We start from the raw sequence: 13,304 nt of genomic DNA on the forward strand, positions 1-13,304 counted from the left end.
GGGGCATGTTAGAACGAGCCGTTTTAGGTAGGTGTGGTTGACTCTTACATTTTATAAAGAATATCTCTTTGGATTTGAGACTTTAGTCTTTGCAACTTTACAGATCTTCTTTATGCACCAAGAGCTTGTAACACTCCAAAGAGAAAGAAAAAATTTAAATCGCATCATATGACCCTTAAAAATGTCTTCACCTCACAGAATCTATCACGTTATGTTAAAGGCAGGGTAGGTGATTTGGTTCAAAAACATTTTTTGTTATGCTGGTTGAAAGTCTCTTCACATCCTGTTAGCAATCACTAAGTTAAGTGCTCTAAATGTATTTATGAGTATTTATATCATCTGTGGAAGGTGTAGGAAAAAAAATTGTTCGTCTAATCATATCCCTCGGTCCAAGGATTATGGTAGGCTGTCCTACCTGCCTGTCAATGTATGTATTTGCATGCCTCCACGCACCCAGTTCACACTGCCCTTAAGTATAGTAAATCACGTTAATGATTTTTAATGCTAATGACGCTGTTCTGAATGTTTGCTTGTGCATTTCTATGCAATTAATAGCATGTTTAGTTGCTCAGAAAAATAACTGCATGCTTCTCTGCATTATTTTGCGCTATTCATGCCTATAGCAGAAACAGTGTGAGGTGAGTTAAACACCAAGGTATTATGCTAACGGGTTTAGGTTAGCTGTGCACTTTAGCAAACATAGCTAATTAAACGTGTACTAACCTTTGTTGTAGTACTGGTACACTGTGACAGTGGAGGGCTGAAGGAGTCCCACTTTAAATTTCTGATGCAGTCTGAATGAGATCACGTCCATCTGAGTACTGGACACCTGTCCGGGACATTCAGACAAAGTCAAATATTCAACGCCGCCTTAATATACATCCTGTATAAACGATAACATTGGTTGTTAGGTTACCTTAAACAGGTGAATTATGAGGGATCCTCTGTCGCTCAGGTTGTCCACCACTTGGAAGTTGTTGATGTAGCGATCCACCGAATTTGTGAGCTAGAAAATCACACAAGACATTATCACTTCTATAACAAGATGCCTTGCTTCATACTATTTATGTAGGTAGCTGCCTACATAGTAAGCCTCCTAACTATCAAAGTGTCAGATTGCACTTTTTATAGTCAGCAATTCTGTGCACCACACAAACTCAACTCACATCTGATTCCAATAGAGTTTGATGTTAGCATGTTGCTAAGCTAAAAGTGCAATATACAACATAAAAATACAAAGCACAAAAAATGTTGGGTAGAAAAGTCCACTGGTAATGAAACACGAAACATGCATTATAATATTTATGATCAACATTATAATCGACTTTTTTCTCAATTTACACCATCTTGGAAGTAGCTTGTCGCAATGCATTATGGAAATTCTCCATGACAGATACATGCAATGCTGCTTAATCTGGCCAAAATTAAACCTAAAATTAGATGTTTGGAGTGGACCTGTATGCCTTAAAATGCTGTCCAGGTAGGCTACAAAACAGTTAGCTACAGAATTAGCTAATGTAGTGCCACAATATGTCATGAGATTGGTCTTACCAACTCTAAATCTGAGTTTTCAGGCTCAAAGCCGGTGGGCAGGCTTATGTCCAGAATTGACATCCTTACTTGGCGTCCCTCCAGAGCCCTTGGGGGTGCAAAGCAGTGAATTATGGGTACCGAACCAGTTTATTTAGCTATCTTAAAAAAAATCTACCTATAACTGCTTACCTCACGTTGATACTAAGTCTGTATGACTTTTCTACATCCGGTGGGGGTTTTTCTAAATGGATCAAAGAGTGATACTGTAAAATTACATGTACATGTCCCAATACATAAAGTTTCTACTGTATACAATAAGGATTTTACCGTAGCATTTTTACAGTCTTTTACTGTTAAAACACATAAAACAGAGTTGAGAACGCACCATTAGTCTCAGCGATGGAGACGTCCAGCTGAAAGCCGTTACATGTGCTGTTCTCATACACATCAGGAAGCTGGTGGTACACTGTCACTACCTGGGATTCATAAAACGTGACAGAGAAAGTTTTGTAACTAAATTACGTCTTGATTTTATATTCTAATTCAATACTTTGATGTAGATGTGGGCATGTAGCACCTCCAAAACTCCCTTGCCCTTCCCAGAAGCCTCCACTCTGAATTTCTGGTCAAGAGGCACCTGGAAGAGATAATAATATTGAGTTACTGTATTTCACTCCAAACTTCCTTTCTTTTAATCTAGCATTATTATACTGCCAAATGCCAAAAGTGCATTTCTGTAATACAACAATACATCCATGTAAAATCAGCATGAATCTCTCAGCTCACATGCATATGTTCCTTAGTTCTTGCTTTACAACATTAAATACGTAAATATTACACCAGCTATGTTTTATTTTTCATTGTTTTGAAAAAGGCAGTTGCTAACAAGTGGCTAAGTTAGACTAAAGAGGTTTTCTGGACATTAAACTGTGTTTATAATCACACTTTTGCAAACTATTCTAACTCAAACTTTCAGGAAAATGTTTTTACAGTAAAGGGGACATTGAATGCAAAATTAACTTTTACATGGTGTTTGCATATAAATGTGTCTTAGCAGTGTGTGGACACAACCACCCTACAATGATAAAAAATCCATTCACTACTTTTTTTAATCCCCAAAACACCTAAACACAGTCTCAATAATCAAGCCGTTCTGATTTCCTGAGCAGAGTGACATCATATTGCTCAGGCCCCGCCCATGACCTCTGACATGACCTCTACGGGACTGTCCCGTATTAGCATATTTCCGCCCACAGCCAGTTGCACACTGTCCTCCATTTTCTCTGCGCTTGAGCAGTTGCAGCGACAACAATGTCTCCTAAGCAATGCAGGTGTTTTGTAGTTAGACGTAAAAGTGAACATAAGAGTCTTCATTTTCTCCCAACATCAAAGCCACTGAGGACGCAGTGGATTAGTTTTAATTTTGAGGGAAATGCGCCACCGAATACACCTAAATTTGTTTATGTCTAAAAAAAATATTTTACTCCAGACTGCTTTCTGAACGAGGGACAATTTAAGGCAGGTTTTGCTAAAAAGTTAACTCAAGGATGGATCAATACCCATTGTTCATGATCCAGCTGCAACTCCAGAAGAAGTAAGTCTCACACTTTATATTTTTAATGATTATTTACAAATCATCGTTCCTCTTCCACGGAAGAGAGGGGCAGGGTGAACAGAGTTCATTAGCATTTAAAGAGACATGCACCGAAACGGGTCACTGTGAACAGAGCTATTTTTGACAAGGTAAAAAGGGTGTTGTTTTACATGACTAGGGATGTAACGATTAACCGTGAGCCGGTTGAAAATCGATTCAAATATGTCACGATTCAAATCGCTTGAGATGCCAAACAAATCGCGATACAATTGGAGTAGGAGTTTATATGAATGTATCTCTGAGGGGAACTGACTATCTTTAAAAGGTTTACGTGGTATTTTCTTTTAATTTTGCCTCTCAATGATGCATATTAAAGTAGTGTTCATAAGCGCAGCTCTGCTTTGTTTACAGCTGTAACCCAGGAAACACTGTATCATTGCTGTTCAAAAGCGCCACCTGCTGTCAGAGAGTGAATCTGCTACAGTCTAATTTAGATTAAAAACTGCTCATGCCGCACGCTCATTTTGTAAAAAAAAATCGTGAGAAAATCGAATTGTGAAATCAAAAACGTGAATTGAATCGAATCGTGAGTTGAGTGAATCGTTACATCCCTATACATGACCACTAAGGAATTTTAACCTAAGTATGTTGCAGACGTTTCGTGAAGAGTGAAGACCCTAAAGAATCATACCAACTAAATAAAGATTGAAAGAGTTGTTGAAGCTTAATGTTGGTGACATTGATGTCATGATCATGGAGTCACTTTTTACTTCTGGCGACTGTATTTAGGTTTCACAAGTCATAAAAGCTTGTTTATTTGTAAAGGTTATCATGATGAGACAAAAAGTGTAAGAATAAAAGAGCCATTTTCTTCAATAATTCAAAAGTCAAAGGGAAGCAGAGAGATGTGACTTCTGGTCTACAAAGAATCACTGCAGCTCTCTATTCATGTTCACTCTTAACCAATAAGTTTTCATGTAGCATTTGTCAGTTGTGGAAGCCTATTCTGATTGGTTGACACACACTATCTGACCCAGATAATTCCATAAAAGAGCTCTGTATATTTAAGAACAAATGTCCAGTTTCATGCAAGAGTGAAGGAAATTCGGACTCATATATTACATGACTGTAATTTTGCATCACAATAATGCATTTTTAACATTTGGCAGTATATTGCCATATTTGTCTACAAAAGAAAGTTTTGAAAGACTGGAGATCGCACCCGTGAAGATCGGGCCACATATGCCACTTTTGGATTGAAAGTCCAGCGTACGTCACTGCGACCGGGAACACTGAGCTGCACCAACAGATTGAGGTCATGAGGAGGAGGCCTCTTCACCAGGTACTCAGACAGGGCCTGTAGCACCACCATAGTGGACTGATGGGGAAAAAACAGCCATTATATGAATACAAATGTACCTCAAATACAAGAATAAGACAATTAGCAAAGGTTTTCTTGTGTTTTTTACCTGTGTAGAGCCGTATCCTCCCCCAATGCCACGCTTCTCGTTAAGCCATCGAAAGGGGGCGGCTGCCTCTTCCATGTGGCCACCTTTGATCAGCGCTAACAATGCATAGCCAGTAGCTTCCAGCATGAAGAAATAATTACTAGAGTCAGGCCAGTGGGTACGATCTGTTGATAGAAAATAAAGATTAGAAAAACAAGAGCACACGCAGCAAGATATTTTTTTGTTTCAAAGGCTAAGTACCAGGTGAGGCTAAATTTAGTAACATGCTCTTCATGCAGCCGTGGTTGGATACTGCTAAAGCGTAGCATGCTATAGCTGCTGTGTACGGCCTCGTCAGTCGGGGGAAATGCCCTCTTAGATACAGCGCTGCTCTTCTAGACTTGTCCTGCAATAAAAGTAGAAACAATTTACAATTAGCACCACTGAACATGTAAAAACATATGTTATTAAATTTCAGTTTTCTGGTGGGCCCGGAAGTATGACATGAATCAGTGTTGTACCTTTGACTATTGACTGATTGAAGTTTTTTTTAATAAAAAAAAAAAATCTTTTTTTTTTTTTTTTTTTTTACTTTTTTGAATTAAAAACAGTGGGGAAAAAACTGGGGTTATATACTTCAGGAACTCAAGATGCTGAATAAGTTTCTGCTCTTCCTATTTCTGTTTTCTGACTGGTGGAGGTCCCTTCAGGATTGTGGGGAGTGTACATTTAATGGGAAACATTTTCTTTGTAAAAAATCATCATATTTTATTTTTCGGAGTGTCTATTTACATTAAGTGTAAATTGTCCACCTTGTTGGCAGAGACTATTTACAATAACTCCGCCCACTAACATGTGATTTGGCTAGTCAACACTACAAAAGACAATTGCTTAACAACAGCTCTAGTGGTGTAGATGGTAAAGCATGTGCCATAGTCTCGGTTCGAATCCACCTTTTGCCAAACTTTTTTTTCTCCCTTTTCTAATCTCACATCACATCGGAAAGGCATTTATTTTCAATAAAAATTAAGGAAATAATCGAAAAGTTGAAAATAAAGTATCTGGTAGGGTTAGGGTGGGTGTAGGGAGAGCTTTATTTTCCCAACGAGGTGGCATCCATTCAACAATTTGAATTAAAATTATAATTTACACTCAAAACATTATTATTGTCACGATATGCTACTGTGTTGGAGCGAGGAAACGCGGAGACGTGGGAGAATTTCACGATGAACAGACTTTATTGAGACAGGACACAGGGGCAGTCCAAGGGCGTGACAATACCTCCCCCTCCCGGAAGGCGCATCCATGCGCCTCATAACATCCAACGGGGAGGGGGGGTGGGTGCTCTGGAGGCCTCTAGGGACAGGCTTAACACGGGACGGTAGGCCTCCAGGGCGGTACTTGTTCCGGGACCCATGGCGGATCAGGCAGTTCAGGGAGCCATGGCGAAGTGGGTAGTTCAAGGGGCCATGGCGGAGCAGGTAGACTAGGGAGTCATGGCGGAGCCCTCTCTGGGCTGGACGTGGGAACAGGAGCCCTCTCTGGGCTTAGCTTGGGGAGAGGAGACCTCTCTGGGCTAAACGTGGGAACAGGAGCCCTCACTGGGCTGGACTTGGGAACAGGAGCCCTCTCTGGGCTGGACGTGGAAACAGGAGCCCTCTCTGGGCTGGGCATAGGTGCAGGAGCCCTCTCTGTGCTTAACTTGGGAATAGGAGCCCCCTCTGGGCTGGACGTGGGAACAGGAGCCCTCTCTGGGCTGGACGTGGAAACAGGAGCCCTCTCTGGGCTGGGCATAGGTGCAGGAGCCCTCTCTGTGCTTAACTTGGGAATAGGAGCCCCCTCTGGGCTGGACGTGGGAACAGGTGCCCTCTCTGGGCTGGGCATAGGTGCAGGAGCCCTCTCTGGGCTGGGCATAGGTGCAGGAGCCCTCTCTGGGCTTAACTTGGGAACAGAGTCCTTTTCTGGGCTTGACTTGGGAACTGGAGCCCTCTCTGTGCTAAACTCAGGAGCTGGAGCCCACACTGGAGCGGACTCAGGGGCTGGAGCCGACACTGGAGCGGACTCAGGGGCTGGAGCCCACAGTCTCTTCCTCCACATTCTCCTCTTTTGGGCAGAGGTGAAGGAGAATACTGCTGTCATCCTAGGGCTTGGAAGTGAATCGGCCAGCGGGCCTGACAATGGAACGGCCAGCGGACCTGACAATGGAACTGCCGGCAGACTTGACAATGGAACGGCCGGCGGGCTTGACGCAGAGCTGGTTCTGGATCGGGGCCGGACGCTCTCCAGAGGTCCACGGGGCGATGGTAATTGGCCCCGATCCAGAACAACGAATTAAGCGTGGCGTCATCCAACGCCGTCATCACGGCGAGCCCGCAGAATTCCCGGGTGAATTCTACAAATGGGAGATCCTTGCGGGCTAGGGCGGCAAATCTTGCGGCGGTTTCCATGATCACACAGGGAACGGGAAAAGAAAAACTTTCAAAAAACGGAAGAAAAAAAACGGGGAGAAGGGGCGCCGCTTACTGTTCGGTTTGGTGTTCTGTCACGATCTGCTACTGTGTTGGAGCGAGGAGACACGGAGACGTGGGAGAATTTCACGATGAACAGACTTTATTGAACCACAAGGAAGGAACACACACATAGCACGGGGAATTGGCATTTAACACCGAACGCAGAACACAGGAAAACACAGGGCTTAAGAAACAGGAAATCAACGAGGTAATTACTAAGACACACCTGAACCAAATGGACACAATCAAACACGGGAGAAACTGGGTCACAGGGAGAACATGAGGAGCAAAACACAAGAGAGGAGCACAGGGGCAGTCCAAGGGCGTGACGATTATTGCATACTGTTTTATAATTTACTACAATACTGAGGTGCAGATAACTGCCACTATTTGCAATAAGTAGTATAAATAGCAGAAAATCCTGCTATTTTATCATAGTGTAAATAGAATCTATAGCTATTTGCACTTAGTGTAATAGCATATCGCTAGAAAATACTTCTATTTTCACTTAGTGTAAATAGCATCTATTTCTGTTTGCACTTAATAGTTTCAATTGGTATTTAGACTTAGTGCAAATAGCCGCTGCCTTTAATTTTTGTGTCATATTACTTTATTTTAACGTAAATTTCTATTCATGTAATAAAATATGACATTATTTATTTCATTTAATGGAAATTAACTTGCAATTATTTAATTCAGCTATTTTCCTAATTTAACTTGGATTAATTATTTAATTTAGATATCAACCAAATTATTTAATTTAGCTGTTGTTCTAATTATTTAATTTAGCTTTTTCCCTAGTTATTACATTTAGGATTTGTCCCAATTAGGGCTGTGAATCTTTGAGTAGACAGCGATTCGATTCACGATTCATAGGTTTTCGATTAGATTTTTGCAAATTCAGAACAATTCAATTCGATTTGATTCACAATTAAATTAGATTCGATTCGATTAACGATTCGATTCTGCATTCTCTGCACAGAATAAGGTAGAAAATATACTTTGTAGTTTCTGTACTGTAATAAATGATATGTCAATTAGCACTGCATCATTCATTTTATTGTGTTAACGTTTCAGTTCATTCTGCTTTTTATTCAGTTTAGCTGCAGATATAGCTGTATTATGTGTCTTATGTTCTATGGGCGCGAGATCCCTTCTCTTTCAGTGCAAAAACTTCTTTATCTCATTTTCATAAAATAAAATGCTATAGTATTTAACTTTTCCTCTCCATCGGCGAATGATGATTCTGAAAACGTGCCTGATGTCTGTTTGCTATAGCAACGAGCGCTACTTTCATGCATCTGATTATCAGACAAACCTTACATTTTTGGTCCGTCGTCCATGCAATAAATGCGCAACCTTCGACTGCACAGGTAATGTCGTCGATATGACCGAGAGCCATTGAAAAACTACAGAAAAGTAAAACTAATTTCACTTTAGCATTACTGGCCATGAGTACTAAGGAGAGATCACACATCAGCTGCTCAAAAAATGTGTCAGTGAGACGAACTGAGCGCGAGCGCAATCCTGTGACAGTCACTGCAGGCGGTAAATAGTGGAGCGCGTGAAGGAGAGATGCGAGGCACGAACACTGTTCGGAGGTCTCCATTAATTCGTGCTTGTAGTAATTTAATGTGTATATATTTTCAAAGCATTGAATCGCTATAGAAATCGCGATTCATTCGATTCTTAGTGTTTTAAATCGATTACTGTCTGAAATCGGCGATTCACGATTCAAAAATCCATGTTTCAGGATCGATTGCATCATCAGGGTTTGTAATCGATGCATCGAGAAAACGAGTGAATCGTTACACCCCTAGTCCCAATTTTTTATTTTAGCTATTTTTTCATTATTTAATTTAGCTTCTGTCCATATTTATTTAATTCAGCTATTATTTAATTCAACTAATGTCATAATTATTAAATTTAGTTTTCTAATTATTTAATTTAGCTATTGTCCAGATTATTTAATGTAGCTACTGTTTAAATCACAGGTTTTTAGCAGTATAGTAGGGAAGTTACCTGTATGTTGAGGCCTGGCTCTTGGCAGGTAACAGCATTTTGTGCCTCTGCCAAAGCAATTATCACGAATGCGGTCAGAGACACTCTGGATTCAGAGCCGCAGAGGCCTCCCTGTATCACAACACAACGTACATAAGACACGTGTAAATACTGTACCCTTTCATTGATTGTTATGCAACTACTCCAATTAATCCAACCACAGTTATGAACTCTCACCGTCATACTGGTGTCGTAGACAGGATTGTCCTCCTGAAAGGATCCATCAGGACGCTGTTTATTCTTGAGCAGGTACACCAGAGGGCCACACAGATGCTTCTCATTGACGCTAATAAATGATTTTGCCATGGAGAAAACCTTCACCACGTATGCAGTGATCCTGAGATGGACAGAACATAAACAGATGAACTCTACAGGGGAATGTAGACTTTTAAATTAAATGTTCCCTCCTGGTGGAATTACCTGCCCAACTCAATCCGAGCAGCTGAGTCCTTAGCCATCTTCAAGAATCGGCTAAAAACACATCTCTTCCATCTTTATTTGACCCTCTAACTCTAGCACTCTCTATACTAATTCTATTCTTTAAAAAAACACTTTTCCCTTTTAGACTTGCACTCTATTCATTTGCTGCTTCTTTTCTTTAAAAAAAAAAACTTTAAAAAACAAACAAACACTTGCTTTCTAATCTTTTTGTATTCTATCTGTTTTCTTTTCATTTATTATACAATTAACAAAAGCAAAAAAGACCTCTAACACTAGCTTGCTCTATTATTTTTTCTATTCTATCCGTTTACTTTTTATTTATTATATTATTTTAAAAACCCTTGCTACGTGTACTGCGTTAAGCTAACTGAGACTTGTTATAGCACTTGTATATCATTGCTCTTTTGTTGATTTTGATTGCTTCCATTGTCCTCATTTGTAAGTCGCTTTGGATAAAAGCATCTGCTAAATGACTAAATGTAAATGTAAATGTAAATATAAATGTAATGTAAGTGTAAATGTTCAAAGTGAAGCTGTAATCAGTGATGTGCCGGCATTAATACCATGTGCTGGTGCCTTCTTTGGCGTAGGGAGGGTACGAGTCATCCTTTTTCCGGTAATTAAGTTGATTTTCATACCCTGAGTATGAAAAAAGTTAAAAGACTATTTATTTTGTCAATATCTAAAGTAATTGTGATGTTCATCCCTATTTGAGTTTCATTGCACCTGTCTGGATGTATTTGATGGCCCCTTGTCTGCGATCTATTCCCACAGTGTCCCAGTTTCCACTGCGGTCCAGGTAATGGGCGGCAATGAGGGGCAGCGTGATTCTGGCCAGGTTCTGCTCCACACACCCGCCGGGCATCCGGATCAACGCTGCCAGAGAGTCCTCCTTAATAGAATTATCAATGCTGTCTGCCAGCAAATCACCTGAAGAAATGACATTTAAAAAACAAACTGAGAAATTCTTGACAGTCGACATATTAACATGACAATCAAATATCCATAATGTAATTGAGGGATAATACTCAATTACTATGATGTTATGAATATGGCTTAGTAAAATGTCAAACCTCTGACATTGACAAATGTCTCCGGCAGAGATTTTGGCACAACGGCGTCCAACTGCATCTTCTCCACTTCTATCTGCTGTCTACCAGCTGAGATGAGGAAAACAACAACAAATATATAAACAAATATATATAACAAAATAAATATAAAAATTCCCCAGTGTTGGCTTGTTTTAAGAGGTCTCTAAGGACTTAACCTTTTAAATATGCAAATTTTTGTTGGTTTTCAATTTATATTTGTATTATTGTACTGTATTTTATGTTTTATTATAAGATTCTTTGTACTTTGTGCTTTTGAGTTTGAGAAAAGCACTTTATAAATTAAATGCATTATTATTATTATTACTATACATAATACAAATTATAACACATAGCATTTTATGCATACGTTTTATATGCATGTTTTTTTAAATGCATAAAAGTTTTATTTAATGTATAGTTTTCATGCATCAAGTCCCATATGAAATGTGTAAAACTCTGAAAAAAGTGTGAAATGTAATATCACAAAGATAATTTTTGTATATATTTCTATTATATTTCATTATATATCATTTTCATGCATAAAGACCCATTTATATTGTGTAAAACTGTTAAAAATTTAAAAAAGCATAAAGTGTTATATTACAATGGCAAGACCAAGACCTTGATTCTTAAATTGCCATTACATTAATCACAATTAAAGCAACATTTCCAGCCAGTCTTACCGCTGTCTCCTTTCTCAGAGGGGTTCAGCACAAAGCTCCTCACTTTAATTGTCTGGATGCCTTCGACCTAAAACACAAGATTTATCGTCATATACCATTACCACACAGTTATTGCACCAACTTAATTTTAAAAAACACACAACATGCACCAAGCAACATATCTAATATAATATATTTTCAATATTATGCGTGAGGCGTGAGAGAGAGCAGGTTTTAGGAGCTCACTTACTACCACACGCAGATTCTTCCTCACTGCATCCTGCCCCATGAAGGAGGCTGCGACGGCTGTGACCTGTAGAGGGAGCTCTCCTGTTTTAAGAGGGATGATGGTGTAGGAAATCAACTTGGTGGAGCCGGCCGGTACCGAAACCTGCTGTCTGTGCTGTCTGCTAAATGCTATGCTGCACATGTCCTCTGTCTTCTCCAGAATCACCATGACCTGCAAACACAGTGTTTAGGTCAGGACATGAATAAACTAAAGCAACGTTGCGTCGCTTTGGCGCTTATGGGGAAACTCCTGTTTACTCTGTTACTAAAGCCTGATTTGTTCACATTTGTGTAGCTACCCAAACCAATTGCACTCTAACCCACCAGAAGGTGAGGAGCCAATATCTCTATAATAAGTCGGCTCAGAGCGCCATTTTATGATTCGCCGGTGTGCTTAACACATGAGGATCAACGCCCCTCGTCAGCTGCGAGCGGCTTGATATCCTTCGCACCTTCTGAGGAGGAGATCGCTGCTGACACATTCTGGCAAAGGCTGTGGAGGATCTCGTCCTCGCTTGGTCGGCTCCGGAAGAGCCCGCCCATAGCCTCCTTGACGAGTAGTACCTGAAGGAACGCCATAAACAATCCTCCCACCATCGGCCTTCTCCGTTCCTGCTCGGCCTGTGTTAATCCCTCTTCTTCTACCGCTCTCACCACTGTTGACAGCGCTGAAGAGAGAGGTCATAGCAAGCTCCTCCCTCTGGAAGTGGCGGTAGCTGCTCATCTGTGCCCTCCATCGGCCCTGGGGTTGAAAGCCCATGCAGCGCATCCGTCTAAGCCCTGCAGGACTACATCAGCTGGTGCTGGAGTGCCACCTTTGGCTAAATGTAACAGAGATCAGGGATGCTAACGAGGTCAGCCTCATTTGTTCTGACCAACCTCTTATTTCTACTCTTTCCACTTTTAAACTTCTGAGCACAGAGGAAGTAGTCAATTGTATTCACAAATCTAAATCTACTATTTGTCGCTTGGATCCTATTCCAACGTACTTGGTGTAGCAAATTAGCTCATAAGGGAAATGTATATAAATAATTACAATTAATTATGATTAATTACAATTATTTAGATCAGCTGCCAGTAGTAACTGTAGCAGAATTAAATTGCCATCAACTAATCGGTCCGTCCAGTGAACATTCAGTGTAAGTTCATATCAACTCTAAGAAAGGATATTTTCGTGGCCACAGAAAATATCCTTCCTACAGTATTAATGCATTAGAGTACATAGCTGGATCAGAATCGTAAAGGGACATTATTCACAAGCAGGACCAGAAACTCATGTAATTTGTGCACAAGAGCTTTATTAACTAAACACTACCTCAAACTAGTCTAACAAACAAACAAACATTCATACACTCATGCGTACATACAAAGGATAGCAAAGTGGATGAAAGAAATCATCAGAGGTCACTGAAATGAGGCCTTTTAAGTTCTGTGGAGGTCACACCTCTCGAGGGTCAAAGAGCCAATGGTGACTTGCACTTTTGGAGGGAAAATTTACGACTCTTTGTCTCCGAACGTGGTAATTTGCATATGCAACTGGATTGGATGTTGATGCAAAGACTACTAAAGATTCTTAGAACACTAATATGTTGCATAAGTATCAATATATAATATAAACTCTCAATTAAGATCATCCGAAGATGAATTCATAGAGACCAAACATGGTATAGGCAAGG

At 40.2% G+C, this 13,304-nt stretch overlaps 1 protein-coding gene across 1 annotated transcript in view; it reads right to left on the reverse strand.

The window, feature by feature from the left end:
- The window catches only part of LOC107755338 (complement C3-like), a 35,893-nt gene that overhangs the window by 5,532 nt on the left and 17,057 nt on the right, over positions 1-13,304 (reverse strand). The window contains exons 22-37 of the mRNA XM_016572094.1: positions 11,591-11,800; positions 11,362-11,428; positions 10,661-10,747; positions 10,314-10,517; positions 10,151-10,226; positions 9,324-9,483; positions 9,108-9,218; positions 4,837-4,981; positions 4,597-4,760; positions 4,350-4,505; positions 2,111-2,170; positions 1,919-2,009; positions 1,723-1,774; positions 1,552-1,639; positions 917-1,006; positions 724-829 (exon numbers count right to left, since the gene is read on the reverse strand). Of these exons, the coding sequence (XP_016427580.1) occupies positions 724-829; positions 917-1,006; positions 1,552-1,639; positions 1,723-1,774; positions 1,919-2,009; positions 2,111-2,170; positions 4,350-4,505; positions 4,597-4,760; positions 4,837-4,981; positions 9,108-9,218; positions 9,324-9,483; positions 10,151-10,226; positions 10,314-10,517; positions 10,661-10,747; positions 11,362-11,428; positions 11,591-11,800 (1,867 nt within the window). The remainder of the gene's footprint in view (positions 1-723; positions 830-916; positions 1,007-1,551; positions 1,640-1,722; positions 1,775-1,918; positions 2,010-2,110; positions 2,171-4,349; positions 4,506-4,596; positions 4,761-4,836; positions 4,982-9,107; positions 9,219-9,323; positions 9,484-10,150; positions 10,227-10,313; positions 10,518-10,660; positions 10,748-11,361; positions 11,429-11,590; positions 11,801-13,304) is intronic.

This window comes from Sinocyclocheilus rhinocerous, unplaced genomic scaffold (assembly GCF_001515625.1).
Source record: "Sinocyclocheilus rhinocerous isolate Xijiao unplaced genomic scaffold, SAMN03320098_v1.1 scaffold2307, whole genome shotgun sequence".
Lineage (NCBI taxonomy): Eukaryota > Metazoa > Chordata > Actinopteri > Cypriniformes > Cyprinidae > Sinocyclocheilus > Sinocyclocheilus rhinocerous.